Below are 18506 nucleotides of genomic sequence, written 5' to 3' on the forward strand. Positions count from 1 at the left end.
TGCCTATCGATAGATAGTGTGGTGTTGGTAAGCGCGAAATGAATAGCCCAATCAACAGCTGATTGAATAATGTTATGCATCTGGCAACACTGGCCGCGGACGGTTCGTTTGTGGCGTTAAAAAATAAATTTATTAAAAACAAGCCTTGCTGGCGGTCTCTTCCATCACAATAATTGTTTATCGCCTGTGCGAATCGAGTGGAGTGCGCGGAAAGCGGCAGTTACTTGCGAGGTCCCGTGGATATGTCAACTACGGTGAACACTAGCTGAAGTCAACGACAACAAACCCAGGTGAGAGCACAAAAGTTAAATGGGATTGGATTTATCACGTTGGCAGGACGTAAACAGCTATACTAACACCTTGTTCCTAACCAAAATCTCGATATTCCATAGCTATAGTATGCAATGCTCCGCCGGCAGGCCTTCCGTTTATTTTCGGCCACTGCAGTTTGCTAAAAATAGAAATGTCCACATAGACAGAATCGAAGGTGTAGTGCATCATCATCACCATCATCATTATCAGAAACGCAATCATCGTCATCACCTTCACCCGGTCGTCATCCGGTATTCTGAATTTTGGGGACTAGAGCTTTCTCCGGCGTGCTTCTATGTTCTTTCAACCGATTCGCGTGTCTTGGACTAGTTCCTCCCACCTTTATTTTATGGGTGTTCCATTATACATATGCCAAAACTGGTTTCGTTCCTATAGAGAGACTTCGATGCGAGCATTCTGTTCGCACTTTGGTTTGTCAACAATCTGCGCTAGCAACTTGACCTTTACCTTTGCCGCCAACATATTCTCGCCCCTCGAATTCAAACATTCGCCTGCACCCAGGGATTGCCTGTATTCCGTCAAGGTTAATGATTCTGGCACCACACTTTCCCAGGAAAATGATGTCGAAACTCAAATATTTTACATACAAATCCTGCCGTTGTTAACATATTCAATCCAGACGGGTCAATCACTTGACATCAATCAAAATTGCCGTGGTCTCTTTTTATAAGCAGTCAATGGCACTGTATTATGTTGAAACAAGCATTTTAAGACAATAGCGTTATTTAGAATCTTAATGTTGTGCGTTTCCATCTTTCTATATTCTCAACTTTTAATGATCCATAAATTAACATTAAAATAAGCACCACCTATTATAGTCGTACAATTATCAGATTTCTGGAAAATGAGAAAAATGGGTATATATGTGTATACACAGGCGAAATTGAATCTAAACCACAATCGACTGTTTGGATTTATTTACTATTTAAGATGGACACAAAAAGTTGTTCTCTCGTGAAACTTTCGACGCAAATGGAGGTTTTTTTCTGTATTAATGTGCATATGACTACAGTGGGTTTATATAGTCACCCAATAATAGATAGGCAGCTATAAGTCATAAATAAATCTTGTTTAATACTTGAACTTCAGCAATTAAATGGTTATGATTTCTATGCATTCCATAATATTTAATATAAAATCATGATTGATCCATTATTTCAAATACTGAATAGAAAGTAACATACTTTATAGAACTGCAAGATCTCTGAGCGACTTAACTGAATAATTGTTTGAACTAAAGCCATTCCATCTATCTCTCTAGATGGTCCTCAAGTTTGGATAACATTCTTGGGGTGCACTAGCTTTATGGCACCCATTTCGAGCGATTTCCGGCCACTGTGCGTCGTCACATCTAGCTGCACGCCTATTTGGGCAATCAGTTTATTGTGGCGGTCGGCGATTTGTGAGGTTGGTTAGCTGACTGACTGACTGGCTGGTTGGCTGGTTGGCTGGTTGGCTGGCTGGCTGGCAAACCCGAACCGAATTTGTATATATTTCTGCCTCTATTATTCTTTTCGTACTCTGTTTTCAGTAATCGCCAAACAACGCGAGTGTACGCACATTTCTTTCCCACTGGCTCAACATTTAATTTTTCCCGTCTGACATCATTCGCGGCCGAATCTCTGAGTGTTTCGCTTTCGGTTTTAGTTTGCACTTGTTGCTTAGAAATATCCAGTTTTTGTTTTTTAGTTTTTTTTTTTTGGTTTTGGTTTTGTGGAGCCACGAGCTTATTGCCTGCACCAATTGCTCTTCTTCCACTGCCGGCAGGCCGAGAATCGTAATGCGTGGAAGTCGGTGCCGCTGCGCAGCCGCCGAGAAAGTGCCGAAAGATTCAGGATTTGAGAAGGAGTCACTCGAAACGAGGGATCAGAGGGATCAGAAGGATCAGCAGGATCAGCTAGATCAGCTGGATCGCTGGTAACAGACCGCTGGAGGGATCAGCGATCGATCGACTTCCCATAAAACCAAACTGCCGCCAAGACATTCACCTAGCTCTTCCCTAGCCACAACAATCATGTATTCGGCGGGTAAATTATTTAAGTTAACTAAGTAAACATCGCACCCGTTGGCATGCAAATTTGTTTGTTCTCCGCTCTTATGTACACACCATATATATATGTTTCATTTCGTTCAGTATAATATTGATCTTTGGAGCATTGTCATTGTTTGGTTTTTGTTTCAAGCTTGAGTTGATTCAGTTTGCCCCTTCTTAGTTTGGAAATAGAACTGGGATGGGGGGTTCCTGCTCCGGAAACTGATCATCATCAGCAGCAGCAGTGTGTCCATCCGTCCAATCATCCGTTCATTCATCCAACCCTCGATCCCACCCTCGATCCATTCGTTCATCGAAGTTCTCACACGCATTCCATGGAATGGACACATGGAAACGCACTTATGTGGGCCACTTATGTAATTGACCGCATTTAAATGAGTCAGGCGGGGCGGTATCAGCGACAGCTGGAGCTGGAACCCGATAAGTTGGCTTCCAAATTGGGTCCGCCTGAAAGGCCATCAAATTCCATCATCCCCATTATCATGGCCACAGACTCACTATCGGGATTTTCGTGGCTTATCAGTAATTAATATTAGCGGGTCTGATATTTCGATTAATCTCAATTAATAACATTGGGGCAAATAATCTATTTTGGTATAGACAACTTTGTGTTTTCTCTTTTATTATATCATTTATTGAGTTTATAGCACTTATTGTGTTGGAATTTGTCAAATGATTAAACTTTGAAGTATTATTTGCTCTCCATATTTTTCATGACAATACAAGCTAAATATGTCGCACTTTAATAGCTAATAATTTGTTGAAGTTGGCTCAATTTGTTATTATATCGGATTATATCAAGCACTTTTGTCTTACTTTCACCAGTTCAAAGTAATTTTATAGATTCAATTTGTTAAATCATTTATTGAGCTAAATCATCAAAGAGATCATATATCATGTCATATATCTGCAAACCCCAAGTGGTGTTACTATTCCTGCTAAAGTTGCTTTCAAGTGAATCGTAGTCAAGCACTCTTTCACGTAATTGGAGTGTGGCAATGTAACAACTAACTCATCAGCACCACCGCCTCACCTCTCCACTCAACTCCACTCAACTCATCTCATATCATCTGAATCTCATCCACTTGTAATGCGAGTGCCAGAACATCCGACTAATCTCAAACTTCGTTGCAGTCCGCACCCACGACTACGACTATCCCGAATCGGAAATGGACGAGCGGGAGAGTCTGTACTTCGACACCATATCGCTGGCGGAATCGGAGGCGGCGGCTGCTGCGGCGGCGCATCGCAAATCGATCTCGCAGTCGCGCAACACCATCTACCACTCCGCGGTCGATCTGGCGGGCGATGAAGGAGGTGGATTAGGAGGAAGACTGCGTCTGGGCGGCGGAGCAAACGCCGAGCACGCGGCGCTGGCCTGGCAGCCTGGATACCGCCAGTCGACGGCACTGGAGCACCTCAACGGCGGTGGTGGTGGTGGTGGTAGTGGTGATCACACGGATGCCGCGATTGCCGCCCAAATGATTGCCCTGCAAAACGGACGAAACCATCTGCCCACCGGGATTGGTGTGACCGGAGATGGAGGACAAGGAGGTGGTGACGATGAGGTCTCTAGACGTCTGTTAAGAACTAGTAGCAACATTTCTAATAAAGATAAGAAATTGCCAATAACATACTCCCAGTGGAAATCAAGGGTAAACAACGACAGTATAGCATACGATTCCAATTCCAATTCCAATTCCAATTGCAATTCAACATTCAAAAAGCAAATGCGTTCCACAACGTTTAAGCACATGGCTCCGGTTGAAAGCCTTCGCTTTTGCACTGCCGCCGATGTCTATTATCCACATCGCACGTCCATCGATCTCACCTCCATGTTTGTCTTGCAGTTAGTTGCTGTTGCCCAGTCCATCTCATCCGCTCGTCATCCACCAATCACTTTCACCCATCTGCTGGATCATCTGCTCATTCAAGCTTTTAGACACGAATCTCGATGGAACGCGGTGCAGTGGTTGCCTCCACGAGAGGGGCTTCCAAATGAGCACTCCTAGGGAACTTTAACTTCTTATAACAACCACATTTTAAATGCATACTAATTTGTTAGTTTTCTATTCAAAAATCTAAACACCATTTAAGAATATATTGCACTATTACACAACGAAATTTAAAACAATTATTAGAAAATACGAATTAGTCATTTAATAAGTTTCAAAAATAATTGTGTGTCAATCTAACAAGTGAGTACTTGTTGGAGTATTTATATTGGAATATTTAGAAATCTATCAAAGATCTTCGGTGATAGAATATAGTATCTTCTATATATAGAATCTGTGAATTTAGCTCATAATCAGATGTTTATGTTTATAGCACTCAGCAAATAGAAGAATAGAGCTCATAACTTCGATTCTCCTTTGAAAATCGAAGAGGATTCCCGCTAAGGGGCGACCACTGTACCCGCACCAGTCACGTATATGATTTCCCTGTTTTCTGTAACGATATATACACATATATAGATATATACACATATTCTGCACTTGATCAAGTTCTTGCCGCCTTCTTTCACGCTCTCCTTTGTTTGTTTATATTTCTCTATTTCCTATAGTTTGCTTGCGGGATTGGGTATGAACACTTAATGCGAATTTTAGTATACTCTTATATTAAATAAATCTAAGTCGGGCGTTTCGGTACTTTGGAGCACATTCTATTTGCCAGCAGTATCTCGACCACGACGGTTGTGTTGTGTTTCGATTCGGTTTCTCCGGACTGCCATCATGCTGAAGTGCTGCCTCCTGTGCGGCCTGCGCTCCGGAGATCGGCGGGAGGAGTCCGCCACGGTGATAGGGTGGTGACCAGGGGGGAAAGGTGTAGGCACACGCACCCACACGCTTTGTTTCCGTCTCGTCTAGTTGATAAGCGAATGTATTTTTAAGATCAAGATCACAAGCGAGTGACTCACCGTGACACTGATTTATACTAATGCTCTCCCTTCTCTGTCGTTCTCTCTCCTCCACTGGCGCATGCTCATCTCCCGGAACTCTGACCACTGGCACATGCTCATCTCCGGAACTCTGACCACTGGCACATGCTCATCTCCGGAACTCTGACCACTGGCACATGCTCATCTCCGGGAACTCTCTGTGATTCTGCAGACATACAGACGCTTCGACGATGGCAAGCGGAGCGTGGACTTTGTGCTGGCGTACAATGGAGAGACGCAGCTGGAGGAGCACCGGCGCAAGTGCGAGATCTTCGAGGCGAATTTGCAGCGGGAGGGCTTGCAGCTGGAGCACAACAAGGTGCAGCGCGTGCACTTCATCAAGATCCATGCGCCGACGGAGGTGCTGTATCGCTATGCGGAGATACTTAAGATCAAGGTGCCGCTCAAGCCGATTCCCGGCCAGGATCAAATCTTTGCCGAATCGGCGCACGAGTTCAAGACCTGCCTGAGTCGCATGTGCAAAAGTCTCTTTAGCTCCGTGCAGCTGAATACGGCTCTATTTCCGGAACGCGAACCGCGCATCCATCTCGAGTTCTCCCGCAACTATCTGGAGCTGTATGATACGGAGCATCCGAACTTTCTCGACGCCAGCACCCGCTACTCCATCATCAATTTCATTCTGCAGCGCCAGCATTTCGTGGAGGGCGAGGAGACGGCCGACAATCTGGGCATCGAGAAGCTCGTCCAGGATGGCGTATATACCTGCGCCTACACCTTGCACGATGTGGGTTTCAAACTCCAAACGCCCTTTCAGTTTGAATTTCTCACTCATAAGCAATTCATATTTCATTGCAGAAAGATGATCGCGATCGGCTGCTCAAGGAGTGGGCCAACATATCCAAGTGGAAGAAGTAAGGCAATCAGACACTTTCAGTTTAAACAATAGTTGAAGTTCTTGGAAAGGCTACTCGAGCCGAGAAAGCTGATCCTTACGAAGCAAGCTTGATTGTTTAGATTGCAGGTTCATGAGAATATTGTAAAGAAAAGCCGCTGTTGTATTAGAAGATTATATTACTAGAACGTATATACCATTCCTGGTAAAGCCATGGAGCTCTAGAACAAAGCTATCATAATATAGGCACTTGGTTAGAGCTAAAGTTAAGCACTATAATCGTTTACTTGCAGCCTGCAGCCACTGGACCAAATCAAAGACTACTTCGGCGCAAAGGTGGCACTCTACTTTGCCTGGCTGGGATTCTACACGCAAATGCTGATACCCATTAGCGTGTTTGGAGTGCTCTGCTTCCTGTACGGCTTCATCACGTGGAGCAGCGATCCGATTAGCCGGGACATTTGCAACGACAATGGGACGATCATGTGTCCGCAGTGCGACCGCAGCTGTGACTATTGGCGACTGAACGAGACGTGTACCTCTTCCAAGTTCAACTATCTGATAGACAACAATATGACGGTGGTGTTCGCCTTTTCGATGGCCATTTGGGCGGTGGTGTATCTGGAGTTCTGGAAACGCTACTCGGCGGGTCTGGTGCACCGCTGGGGACTGACCGGCTTCACCCACCACGTGGAGCATCCGCGTCCGCAGTACTTGGCCAAAATATCGCGCAGCAAGAGGCTGGCCGGAAAAGCCTATGAGCAGGATCAGACTGGCAAGCGGACCGTCCTGGATCCGGATGTGCCCTTCTGGAGTATCAAGTTCCTGCCCAACTTCACCAGTTACAGCATCATGATATTGTTTGTGAGTAACAACCACAAGTCTGCTGCCATTGGAGCCACACATTATATAATGTCTTCTAATTGCATATAGATTTGCATATCAGTCATCGCCATAGCGGGCATAATCATCTATAGAATGGCACAGCGAGCCTCGCACAGCATTTTGGGCAGTGAGAATTCCATGACATTTAAGGTTATGATATTGCCCATGACGGCGGGCATCATTGACCTCATAGTGATCTCGCTGCTGGACATAATGTACTCCAGTTTGGCAGTGAAGCTAACCAACTACGAGTACTGTCGCACCCAGACGGAGTACGATGAGAGCCTAACTATCAAAAACTATGTGTTCCAGTTCGTCAATTACTACTCCTCGCTCTTCTACATCGCCTTCCTCAAGGGCAAGTTCGTCGGCTATCCGGCGAAGTACAATCGCGTGCTGGGCTTCCGCCAGGAGGAGTGCAATCCCGGCGGCTGCCTTATGGAGCTCTGCATGCAGTTGGTCATCATTATGGCTGGCAAGCAGGCGGTCAATGCCATCGTGGAGATGCTTATACCCTATCTGATGCGCACCTTCAAGGAGTTAAGCTATCGCCACGGCTGGTATAAGAGCCACCAGGATCAGCGTCTGGTGCCTTACAATCAGTTCACCGAGGACTACAATCTACTGCCCGCCCAGAACAACTCGCTCTACGTGGAGTACCTCGAAATGGGTACGTACTTCTATAACTATACCTTGTAGTTCCCATTTATTAACGAACCATTTCTGCTTCTGCAGTTGTGCAATTCGGTTTCATCACTCTGTTCAGTTTGGCCTTCCCACTGGCGCCGCTGCTCGCCCTGCTGAACAACGTGATTGAGGTGCGCCTGGACGCCATCAAGATGCTGCGCTTCCTGCGGCGGCCCGTGGGAATGCGTGCCCGCGACATTGGAGTGTGGCACAACATCATGACCGTCGTCACGCGTATTGCCGTGGCCTCGAGTGTGAGTCTAATAAACATGTCTCCGCTTCAATTGCTTAGTAATTCCTCATACAAATACGCTTTGCAGGCAATGATAATCGCATTTAGCACGAACCTCATACCGAAGATCGTGTATGCCGCCTCAATGGGTGATCCCGAGCTGAACAACTATCTGAACTTCACGCTGGCCGTGTTCAACACCAAGGACTTCCAGGTGCAGCCACTGCTCGGTGGCAGTCAGCATGTGAACGAGACGGTGTGTCGCTACACCGAGTTCCGAAACTCACCGGACGATCCGCATCCCTACAAACGACCCATGATATATTGGAAGATACTGACGGGTCGGCTGGCCTTCATAGTCATCTACCAGGTGAGCAAAGCCAGTGCAAATCCATTTCGAGCTAAAGTTGATTGTGTTTGCCCACAGAACATTATCACCATGCTGCAGGGCATCCTGCGCTGGGCCGTGCCGGATGTCTCGGGTCGCCTGCTGAAGCGCATCAAGCGGGAGAACTTCCTGCTGCGGGAGCACATCATCGAGTACGAGAAACGGCACGCCATGAAATTGGTGCAGACGGAACTCAATGGCCACCCAAAGTCGGATGGTGAACTGCGTCAGCGCAACAACGAAACGGTGATCCGGAGCCGCGATGATGCCACCTCTTTTGTGTAGGAGCTGCATGTTCGCCAGATCATTCCTTGGTTTCCCCCTAGTTAGCTAGACTTTTGTATATATGTATACCGACACGCGAATATCTAGGGATTGTCGACTGCCATCGCATGGATGCAGTGCTTCGTACTTATGATGGTTTTTGTACTGTGTTTGCATGGGAAATGCTCAACGAATATGGGGAATCGGAGCCCCGCAAGTCAAGCAATTGCATTTTATATACATACGAACAAGAATAGGATTTTATATTGTTACTTGATGGACTCGAGCATACTGAATCATCAAACCCGGTTGGATCACAGTGAGGCCAAGTCGCTTTAGCAGCACACACAGAGATATACACACAGTTCTAGGGATATGTATTTGAATATTTTTAAATTATATACACACCAACACAACACAACACAACACAACACAACACAACACAACACAGACAACACACAAGCACACGTCCAAAGTGCATTAACAACGAGTATTTATAATTTAGAAGCGGCGGAACTTGTGGTAGCTTCTGCCAACTTCCGCTTACCCATGTTGGATCGGTCATGAGCAAAACGATTACAAAACGATATACACCACAAAATGTGTGCGAGCTGAAGAAGCTGGCATCCATCCCAGACACTAAGAAACAATCCAATGTACCTTACAATGTTGCCCACAAACCGAGAAGCGAACTCAGCCATATGTATGTATCCTATGTACATATGTATGTGCTGTTCATCCTTCCACCCACAAGAAATCATTGTTTTTATTGTTGATTATTGCCAAGCGAGAGCATTGCACATTTCGCAATATTAATATTTTGTAGAACTCTAAATGCTACTTACCAGTGCGTACACCTATAGTGAATTGTTGTTTTGATAAACATATTTATACGATACGAACTAAAACTAATCATAGCAGCTACGATTACGTTAGAGTTTAAGCCAGAAACCAATTGTGTTGTGTGCCGGAAAAAAAAAGAAATAACAAATAAACGAAATGGGTTTAACTCCATTATTTATATGATATATGACATTCTACTTGTATAATTTTTTTAGTTTGCATGTACAAAGGTACAAATTTTTGTAGATAAGTAAACCGGATGCACTGGATATGGATAAGCTGACATCGAAATTGCTCAATTGAGAGGCGATGAAAGCAAATCAATTGGAACGCCACCTACCCAGCGACTTGGCTGGACAACATTCAATTGCCAGAGACACCACCTACTGCCCCTTGCCACCCAGCTGCCCATGGATTACGAGCGATTGAGGTGTAACTACACTTGGAAAAACGTTCTATACCCTACTCGTTTATATACGAAGAAATGAAAATCTGGACACAAAAGTGTTTTCAGAAGAGTTTGAGCTCTAGATTCGCTAACCAATCGTAATTCTTTGAGTACCAACTACTCTAGATCATGCATTTTTGGAACATACATCTATTTGAATCTATTTTGAACAGTGTGCGCCACTTACCTCGCCCCAATCTGCATGCCACTGGACTGCCTGCAGCCAGCAGTCTAATGCAATTTGAAATGTGTAATGCAATCGCCCCCTTTCCACAGCCAGGCAGTGCTCTTGGGGCTGGGTCTTCCAGATTGGCGTGCTCGTCTCGCTGGACTTAGTTACAAATCTGTCGCTGGCACTTCGGTTGAGTCGCATCGCTGGACTGGAACTTTCAGCTGGAATCTTTCAGAGGAATTGGAATTGGAATTGGAATCGGAATCCGAGCCTGAATCTGTAGCTGTATCTGAATCTGTAGCTGTATCTGAATCTGCAGCTGTATCTGAATCTGAATCTGTATCTGAATCTGTACCTGAATCTGTATCTGAATCTGTATCTGAATCTGTATCTGAATCTGTACCTGAATCTGTATCTGTATCTGAATCTGGATCGGAATTAGATTTGGAATTGAAATTGGAATCCCGTGCTTAAACCTCACCAAATCCGGATTTGTGTCGTGGTTTCCATCACTCGATCGGAATGAGTTCGGTGGGTAGAATGGCAGGCGAAATAATAGCACAATGATCTGGTTGGATAAGCGGATTTTGTGATATATAGATACGCCTTTGTCGTATCCAAAGGGATAAGCTTTCATTAAAAAATATCTTTCCCCTAGATTAAATATCTAAAGAACATGACAAACAAGGAACGCGAGGAGTTCATTGACTCATTCGATTTGGTTTTCTGCGATTGCGATGGCAAGTTTGCTTTAGATTCCAACTACTCGATATAGTCATGACTCGGTCTATTCCTGCAGGAGTTGTTTGGTATCCGCTGAGGGATTTCATACCCGGTTCCGCCGACGCATTGGCCCATTTGGCCCATCTGGGCAAGGAAGTGACCTTCGTGACCAACAATAGCATCAGTTCGCTGAAGGAGCACATCGAGAAGTTCGAGCAGCAGGGCCATCTTAAGATTGATGAGGTGAGCTAAGAGAATTGGGAACCATATTGTAAACTATTATATCTTCCTAACCAGCATCAAGTCGTACATCCTGCGCAAACCATCTGCGATCACCTGAGCTCCATTAACTTCGAGGGACTCATCTACTGCCTGGCCACTCCGCCATTCAAGGAAGTCCTCGTGAATGCCGGCTTTCGTTTGACCGAAGAGGTAGGTAGTCGGTAATCCTGGCGAGAGCTTCACAATCTCTAGTTGGAATTTGAATAGAGTGGACCGGGAATCATTACGAGCCTGAAGGATCTGCACGAGGCCATCTTCTCCGGCGAAACGGTGGATGCGGTCATTATCGATGTGGACTTCAATCTGTCGGCGGCCAAGTTGATGCGCGCCCATGTTCAGCTCCAGAATCCTCAGTGCCTCTTCCTCGCCGGAGCTGCCGATGCTTTGATTCCGTTTGGCAAGGGTGAAATCATAGGTAAGCCTGGCCTTTAAAAGGTTAATCCATGTCATGGATTCACTTGATTGCTTCCAATCAAACAGGACCCGGCGCCTTTATCGATGTGGTGACCCAGGCGGTGTGCCGTCGGCCCATAACGTTGGGCAAGCCAGGAGAGGATCTGCGCAAGCTACTGCTGGAGCGCCATCGGGCAATCCCGCCCAGCCGCGTGCTCTTCGTGGGCGACAGCCTGGCCAGCGACATTGGATTCGCGCGCGCCAGTGGCTACCAGACGCTCCTCGTCCTCACCGGCGGCACGAAGCTGGAGGATGTCCAGCGACTGCCCAAAGATCATGCCCACATGCCCGATTACCTGGCCGATTGCCTCGGCCAGTTAGCACCCCATAATCCGGATTCGAGTAACCGTGACTCGGCACATTCAGTTTGATGATAGTGCTCGAGTGTTTGTCAAACTTATCTGCCGATTTCAGTTTGTAATCAAGTTTGTTTGTTGGTAATGGGCAGAAAACCAAATCTACGATTACTCACTGCACACTGTGCCTCGACTTCGGAAGTGAGGGATACCCTATTATTTGGAATATAGCGATCTATTTGGAATATACATAGATATTAGAAAGTTTATATACCATGAGATATTAACAATTTCCATATATATTTGATATCTGATCAAGATGATCTACAAAATATAAAATAATAGATGTGAGAGTAATGTTTTAAAATCTTTTTATTTTAGAAATGGAAATCTCTTTACATTGTGAATTGCGGGGAATCCCAAAGTGCAATCTCCAAGTTTCTTTGTAATTTGTGTATATTTTTTAGATAATATATATCGTGGGTTGTTTCAGCTAGACTATATAATATATATGTATATATGCACTATATATGCACTGCACATCTATGAATCTTTTACGACCAAATGGTTGCATCGCTTTATTTCCTGGAAGTCCAAGGTTCGTCAACTCTGTTTGCTTACTATGATTCAAATTTCACTAAGGGACAGAATACGATCTTGTTAGCACTAATAAACTACGTATGTATATCAGTTAACCCGATACCCATAATAACTACAGCTACAGCTAATGGATATATATCTTTGTTCGATCTCCGCCGATCCTCGACTCCGTCTAGACACGCGACTTGGGCGCCTCACCCAGCAACTGGGCCACATCGGCCACGGAGTCTGCATAGTAGTCCGGTATGTACTGCGGATCCGTTTCCGCCAGCAGCTGCTCCCTGCTGCATCCGCCGCTGAGCACCAGCAGCGTTTGGAAGCCGCACTGCCGCCCAAAGCTCACATCCTGGGCCAGCATGTCGCCGATCATGAGCACCCGACTCGGCTGATCGATCTTGCACTGCTCCACAATCAGCTCACCCAACACGCGGCCAGGTTTGCCCAGCGTTAGGGCCGTCTTGCCACTGGCCTCCATCAGAATGGAGGCGAAGGCACCCGGACCGATGATGTTCACACCCTTGGCCACCGGCAGCAGGCGATCGGTGGCGCCTTCGATGAGCAGGCACTCGGGATGGCGCAGATACAGATGGGCACGCAGCAGCTTGGGCGAGGTCAGGTTGAAGTCCACGTCGATGATGACGGCGCGCACCGGCTCCCTGCCAAAGATGTGCTGGGCCAGGCTCACGTAGCTCTCCTCGATGAATTCGTTGGGCTGCAGGAAAAGTTGGTATAGATTTTCTATATATAGATATCCTAGCCATAAAATGATAATTATTATATTTCGAAACCCTTTTTGAACCTTAAACTTCGACCCATCTAGTTACCACTCACCCCGTCCAGGAGCTGGAATCCCGCCTCGCGCAACACCGCCTTGAACTGCTGGCTGGCGATGATGTAGATGAGGCCCTGGAACTTGATGCTCTGCAGATAGCTGACGACGGACTTGGCCGGATGCCAAATCTGATCCGGCCGCACCTGCATACCGATCTTGGCGAACTTCTGGACGCACTGCTCCATCGTGCGCACACTGTTGTTGGTCACGAAGGTCAGCTGCTTGCCGATCCGCTGGAGGGCAGCGTAGCCATCGGCGGCACGCGGCACACTGTGCTCCAAGGTCCACAGGACGCCATCGATGTCGCTGAGCACCCGGTCGAAGGAGTCGACGAAGCTGCTCCGCTGCTCCTCACTCAGCTGCAAAATGTGCTGCGGTTTGGCCTAAGGCGATAAAAGGAAATTTAATAAACATTAAAAATAGCTGAGTAATAAAATATTATGATTCAGTTTTTAAAAAAATGCTCTTATTTAAAAAATACATTAAATTCAAACTGAACTGACTGATCTTAAATCTAAAAAAAATACATGACCTAGACCAACATTAGTTAGGCTTTAAAAAGTAAGCCAATTTAAAATAGCTGTTCCAGAAAGGACTAATACTAATAATAATATATGGGTAGACTAGAGAGTTCAGGTGCGTAGATCGATGGAACACCTCGATAAGATTATTCCACGAAAGCACCAATCCCTGCTCACCATTGCAATCCGTTCTGGTGGGTGAAAGTGTTGCTATCGCGATCACGGTCGTCAGCCAACTGACTTTGCTGAATATTGCTCAAACTGAAATCGAAACCGAAACCAATAACAAAAAAAAAAAAAGCAAAACCGAGTCTATATCCGATGCTGAGAATTAGCACCTCAAAAGACACGACGCGTCGGTCGAAAATGCCGGTTAGAACGACGACGGCCACAGAAACACTGGCGAACTTATACGGAAGCAATGGGAGAGAAGGCTTTCCACTTATCGCCTATGCTTATCTGAACCTCTATGACATCCCCCTATTTATACAGCCCAACTAGAGCTCGATCGCAAAACAGCGATAAAAGACAGCGAAAATATAAGAGCTTGCTTATAAAAGTTATTTATATCTCACATTATCAGCAGCTACCTGAAAAGTCTATTAACATTAAAAGTTAGAAACTATAACTACGGCTTTAAATTTATACTTCTGAAAGAAGCGCAGTATTTCTGTGTTTAAAAGATTTGACCAAAAGATCTCTTTATAAAACTAATAAATATGATTATTCATTATAAATTCATCCTTAATTATATAGTTTAACTTTTATTGCAATGATATTTTTGGGAAAAGAAAAGTTCACATAAAAATGGAAACCCCCGTTTTTGAAAGCTGCAATCATGCGAGCGGTGGAAACAGCTCGTTATTTGTATTTAAATACCGCAAAACGCACTAGCGCATTCAAACTGGCAGCTGGGAAATTTTTAGGACTTAATTAGGACTTTGTTGGGATTCGTTCTAAGGAATTAACATCGATTTGTTTTTGGGAGTGAATCCCCAGGCTTTGACCACTGGAAATGACGCAGCAGGTGGGCCCAGCACGGCATCAGTGACAGCGCCAGCTAACCACGAACTTCAGCCAAGGAGTACGCGGAACTTGGAGTCGGAATTGCCAGGAATCGGATCGATAAATGGGCGCCGAGCATTCGCAGCAGCGGGCTGAGGCCGATGGCCACGAGATCTTCGACGGACGCCAGCCGCCAGGAGCGGCCACTGGATCCCTCGGCGATGGGAGCTCCATGATGCTGGCGGCAACGGCGGCGGCCAACAAGCGACGTGGTGTTGGTCATCGCCAGCCGACGACTGGAGGAGCAGGTGGCACATTGGTGGGACCAGGTGCTGGAGTGGGTCCAGCTAGCATTGTGATAGCTAGCAAGCAGATCATCGCCGAGGCCGCTTCGCCCGGCGGCTCCGAACTGAGCAGACCGCCTTCGCCGCCGCTGAGCGTCTGCTCCGACCTTCCATATGTGTCCTATACGGATCGGCCCATCGGCGATTCGCCCAAGATACGCAGCAAGCCGGCGCACATGCTCCAGCAGAGCAGCGCCAGCCGGGCGGCGGCCAGAAAGTCACATCCGAGTGGACTCACCAGCGCCGTGAAACCAAAGCGACCCCAGTCCACCGCATCCAGTCATAATATTGTGATTGTGCGTCCCGGTGCCAGCGATGCTGGCGAGGATGTGGACCTTGACCTGGCACGCCTGCGCAATATACCGCAGTTTCTGCCCGTGCTCCGTGAGTCCATCACGTCGGCGACCAATACACGAGATGCGGAGATTCTGGAGCGACTGAATTCGCAGCATCTGGTCAACATATGTGCCCGCATGCAAACACATCTGAATCTGTGCGCCAGCTATGTGGCCAGCGAACAAAATCACCTCGTCGAACGCACCAAGGTGGTGAGCAACTCCATCACCACCCTTTTTGCCGGATTCGTGGACATGCAAAAGACGTACGCCTCGTACGCCGAGCAATTCGCCAAGATCCGGAGCATATCCCATCAGCTGAGCAGGTGCAATTCGCTGCTGCACGAGAACATTGCCAGTCTGGAGGCGATCAATAACTTCCTGGACGACGATGACCGACTGGAGCCCTTCGTCTGGCGCACCGATGACAACAAGCTGCGCGGCGAGGCTGAGGGCGCCACCGGGGGCAACAGCAGTCGTCTGTGGCGGCTGTAGGATCCCCACTGAATCCACACTCTTATTGGTCTCCAAAGATTTTCCTAGCTCATAATAATCGTGTATTTACTGTGTATATTACTCGTTAACGATGCCGCTTAATCGTGATTTTTAATTAGTAAATCAAACTTAATATTAATACAAAATTTGATATTTTATTTCTTGAACCGCAGTTGGTTGCAGTTTGTTAATATTTGTGTTTTTGATATCGGGGAAGTAACAAAAGCTTCTTGGAGTAACAAAATAGTTTCTCATTATTTTGAAGTCAACAAGTTATTTTCCTTGGTGTACGAGCGAATGCGATAATTTTATTTCGGTCAGCTAACCACAAAAGATAACCTCAGCTCAGTACTGATATTATTTGGAAACCATAGAAATTGTTACTAGTCCATTTAAAGGATTGGTTATTTATTTAATACAATGTATTCTCTTATGCAAATGCATATTACTACGTATGCTTGCAGCATATATACAAACAATAAAGTCTCCAACTACAATTAACAATTAGACAGCACAAAAGCACATTTATTACATCTTATACAATTTGTCTAGATTTAGGATAGATTCTAGCTACGAATAAATATCGCATATAGGGATATACAAATACAAACATACATATACGACTATGGACAACAAATGTGAAACATTTGATTACTATTTTTGGTAACGCTACGCAAACAACATGTTGCATTCCATATACACACGATTACAATTCCATTCAAGCATTTGGATGGTACATTTACATTATATTTAAACCCTTTAGCCTACACCGTTGAATGTGAGTCGAGGCGAAGGATGAGTATGGGCATATAGTGCTCTGAAATGCAGTTCTCACAAAATGAGGTGGTATGGTACCGTAGTTGATTGTGTTATGTTGTCGCAAAATCACCAGCTGATCCCCTGCAGTGCTCGCAGTAGCTTCGTGAGGGTCCAGCAGCAGAGGAATAGGTTCGCCATCGAACAGAGCAGCACAAGACCGTGGGCGAAGCTGACGGCCAGCGAAAGAAAAGAAGGTAGTGACAAGAACTGCTAGCGCTGCAGGTAGCTGCTCCAATAGACAAGCAGCATGAGCAGCACGTTGACGCAACTTATGTTCTAGAAGAGCTTCTGCATATGAATGCGATCCTGGACGTTACGGGCCTGCTGCTGATCCTCGATGGACTTAAGCTCTTTAGAAACAGTCGACTTTAGGCTGGCGTCCAGGGCCAAAGCGTCGAGAAAGTCTCGACGTGCCTGAGCTGGATTCCAGGCACCCGCATGGGCCTTGGCCCGCCGAAACAGTGCCTTCACATTGCGCGGATCCAGGGTGAGCACCTCGTTGCAGTGCTCAATCACAGCGTAGAAGTCACCGGCGATCAACCGGCATTGCGCGTAGTTTAACAACAGCGGTGTCTTGATGGCCGCCAGCTCCTGCCACTCCTCGTCGTGCGGCTTCTCCTTCAGCATCAGCTGCTCCACAATGCCGACGGCCTCGCGGTAGCAGGTCTCTGCCTCAGTAAACCGGCTGGCCTTGTAGAAGTTGTTTCCCCGTTCGCGTAGCGTACTGGTGGCCAGCATCTTCTCGTCATCGGACATCTGCCAGCGCTCCTTTTCGTACTGCTCGGGCAGCTCAATGGAGATCAGTTCAATGATGAACTCTAGTTCGGCAGGATTTTGCAGCAGCTCGTCCAGGTCGGTGTACCCAATGCCCTCGTTCTGCAGCGTCATTCCGCAGCAGTGACGTCGTTCCTCTGGTTTCTTGCCAATGTCCCGCAGGGTCTTCGATATGAACGGATATTGAGAGCAGAGCTGTAGACGCAAGAGTTTGGAAAATTTAATCAGTGGTTGACGAGGTTCTCTACATCACATTTCCTTACCGATTTATGCACCGTGAACTTGGCCACTTCGTTAAGAGACATCTGCTGCACAATCAGCTCCCAGACCTCCAGCTTAAACTTCTTCCCCAGGACCAGTTCCATGGGCTTCTCCATCTTGCGGCTGTCATCGATGATGCGACTGTCTCCGGCCCTTCGCGTTTGGAAGTGGAACTTCACCTGCAAAACGGAAATTTCAAGATGAATGAGGCTGTGTTAGGTGCACCACCCACTAACTGTGGCCTTGGCCCAATTTCCCACTGTTTTGCTCCTGCTGCATCTGTCTCAGATGGAATTGAACAACCTGCTGAGCGGTTTTGGGTACTTACCCTTGTGCCCGGGGTTAGCTCGATGTAAGCGTTTCCCGGATTGAGAATCTCTTTTCGAATGGGCTTCATATCAGACTTGCTGCGCGACTGCATCTCCGCTGGAGTAGGATTTATTTGGAATAAACACAACTTCCTTTCGATACCAGACGTAATCTGTCCGAACTTATCGGAGTCTATCGGCTTCCGATATTTCTCCGCGGCTATCGGTGCAAGCTTTTGGTATTTTTTATTACATATTTTCTTCATAACTATTGATTTGTTTAAATGTTATTCGTAGCTTTTATGATTAAGCTCAGATCGAATCACTGATCAGTGATCAATTTACTGCAAAGAAATCTGTCA

The 18506-nt window shown here is 46.2% G+C and overlaps 5 protein-coding genes across 8 annotated transcripts; 3 read left to right on the forward strand and 2 right to left on the reverse strand.

Annotated features, from left to right (window-relative positions):
• Positions 1 to 85: 85 nt before the first annotated feature.
• Positions 86 to 9666, forward strand: LOC120455214 (anoctamin-6). Of its 4 annotated transcripts, none has more exons than XM_039641176.1 (10): positions 86 to 290; positions 2101 to 2360; positions 3521 to 4041; positions 5497 to 6069; positions 6141 to 6196; positions 6471 to 7041; positions 7111 to 7732; positions 7798 to 8003; positions 8070 to 8351; positions 8409 to 9666. In XM_039641176.1, exons 2-10 carry the CDS (start codon positions 2348 to 2350, stop codon positions 8652 to 8654), a joined length of 3090 nt encoding a protein of 1029 aa, XP_039497110.1. In that variant the 5' UTR covers positions 86 to 290; positions 2101 to 2347; the 3' UTR covers positions 8655 to 9666. The 4 variants fall into 4 exon arrangements, with proteins under 4 accessions (XP_039497110.1, XP_039497112.1, XP_039497111.1 ...); XM_039641178.1 differs by having other exon boundaries at positions 87 to 290; positions 3521 to 3954; XM_039641177.1 differs by lacking the exon at positions 2101 to 2360 and having other exon boundaries at positions 87 to 290.
• Positions 9667 to 10490: 824 nt separating this feature from the next.
• LOC120455929 (4-nitrophenylphosphatase) lies at positions 10491 to 12177 on the forward strand. Its single transcript, XM_039642455.1, has 6 exons — positions 10491 to 10627; positions 10755 to 10836; positions 10896 to 11062; positions 11117 to 11251; positions 11309 to 11516; positions 11582 to 12177. The coding sequence occupies exons 1-6, from the start codon at positions 10619 to 10621 to the stop codon at positions 11923 to 11925; spliced, it is 945 nt and encodes a 314-aa protein (XP_039498389.1). The 5' UTR covers positions 10491 to 10618; the 3' UTR covers positions 11926 to 12177.
• Positions 12178 to 12204: 27 nt separating this feature from the next.
• On the reverse strand, positions 12205 to 14203 carry LOC120456931 (chronophin). The gene is made up of 3 exons (XM_039644069.2): positions 13981 to 14203; positions 13282 to 13665; positions 12205 to 13162 (listed from the first exon to the last, which is right to left on the reverse strand). Exons 1-3 carry the CDS (start codon positions 13981 to 13983, stop codon positions 12623 to 12625), a joined length of 927 nt encoding a protein of 308 aa, XP_039500003.1. The 5' UTR covers positions 13984 to 14203; the 3' UTR covers positions 12205 to 12622.
• Positions 14204 to 14727: 524 nt separating this feature from the next.
• Positions 14728 to 16154, forward strand: LOC120456142 (BLOC-1-related complex subunit 5). The gene has a single exon (XM_039642769.2). It carries the CDS (start codon positions 14933 to 14935, stop codon positions 15980 to 15982), a length of 1050 nt encoding a protein of 349 aa, XP_039498703.1. The 5' UTR covers positions 14728 to 14932; the 3' UTR covers positions 15983 to 16154.
• LOC120456141 (AH receptor-interacting protein) lies at positions 16022 to 18323 on the reverse strand. Its single transcript, XM_039642767.1, has 3 exons — positions 18165 to 18323; positions 17839 to 18015; positions 16022 to 17770 (listed from the first exon to the last, which is right to left on the reverse strand). Exons 1-3 carry the CDS (start codon positions 18255 to 18257, stop codon positions 17078 to 17080), a joined length of 963 nt encoding a protein of 320 aa, XP_039498701.1. The 5' UTR covers positions 18258 to 18323; the 3' UTR covers positions 16022 to 17077.
• Positions 18324 to 18506: the final 183 nt, after the last annotated feature.

Source organism: Drosophila santomea, chromosome X (genome assembly GCF_016746245.2).
Source record: "Drosophila santomea strain STO CAGO 1482 chromosome X, Prin_Dsan_1.1, whole genome shotgun sequence".
NCBI lineage: Eukaryota > Metazoa > Arthropoda > Insecta > Diptera > Drosophilidae > Drosophila > Drosophila santomea.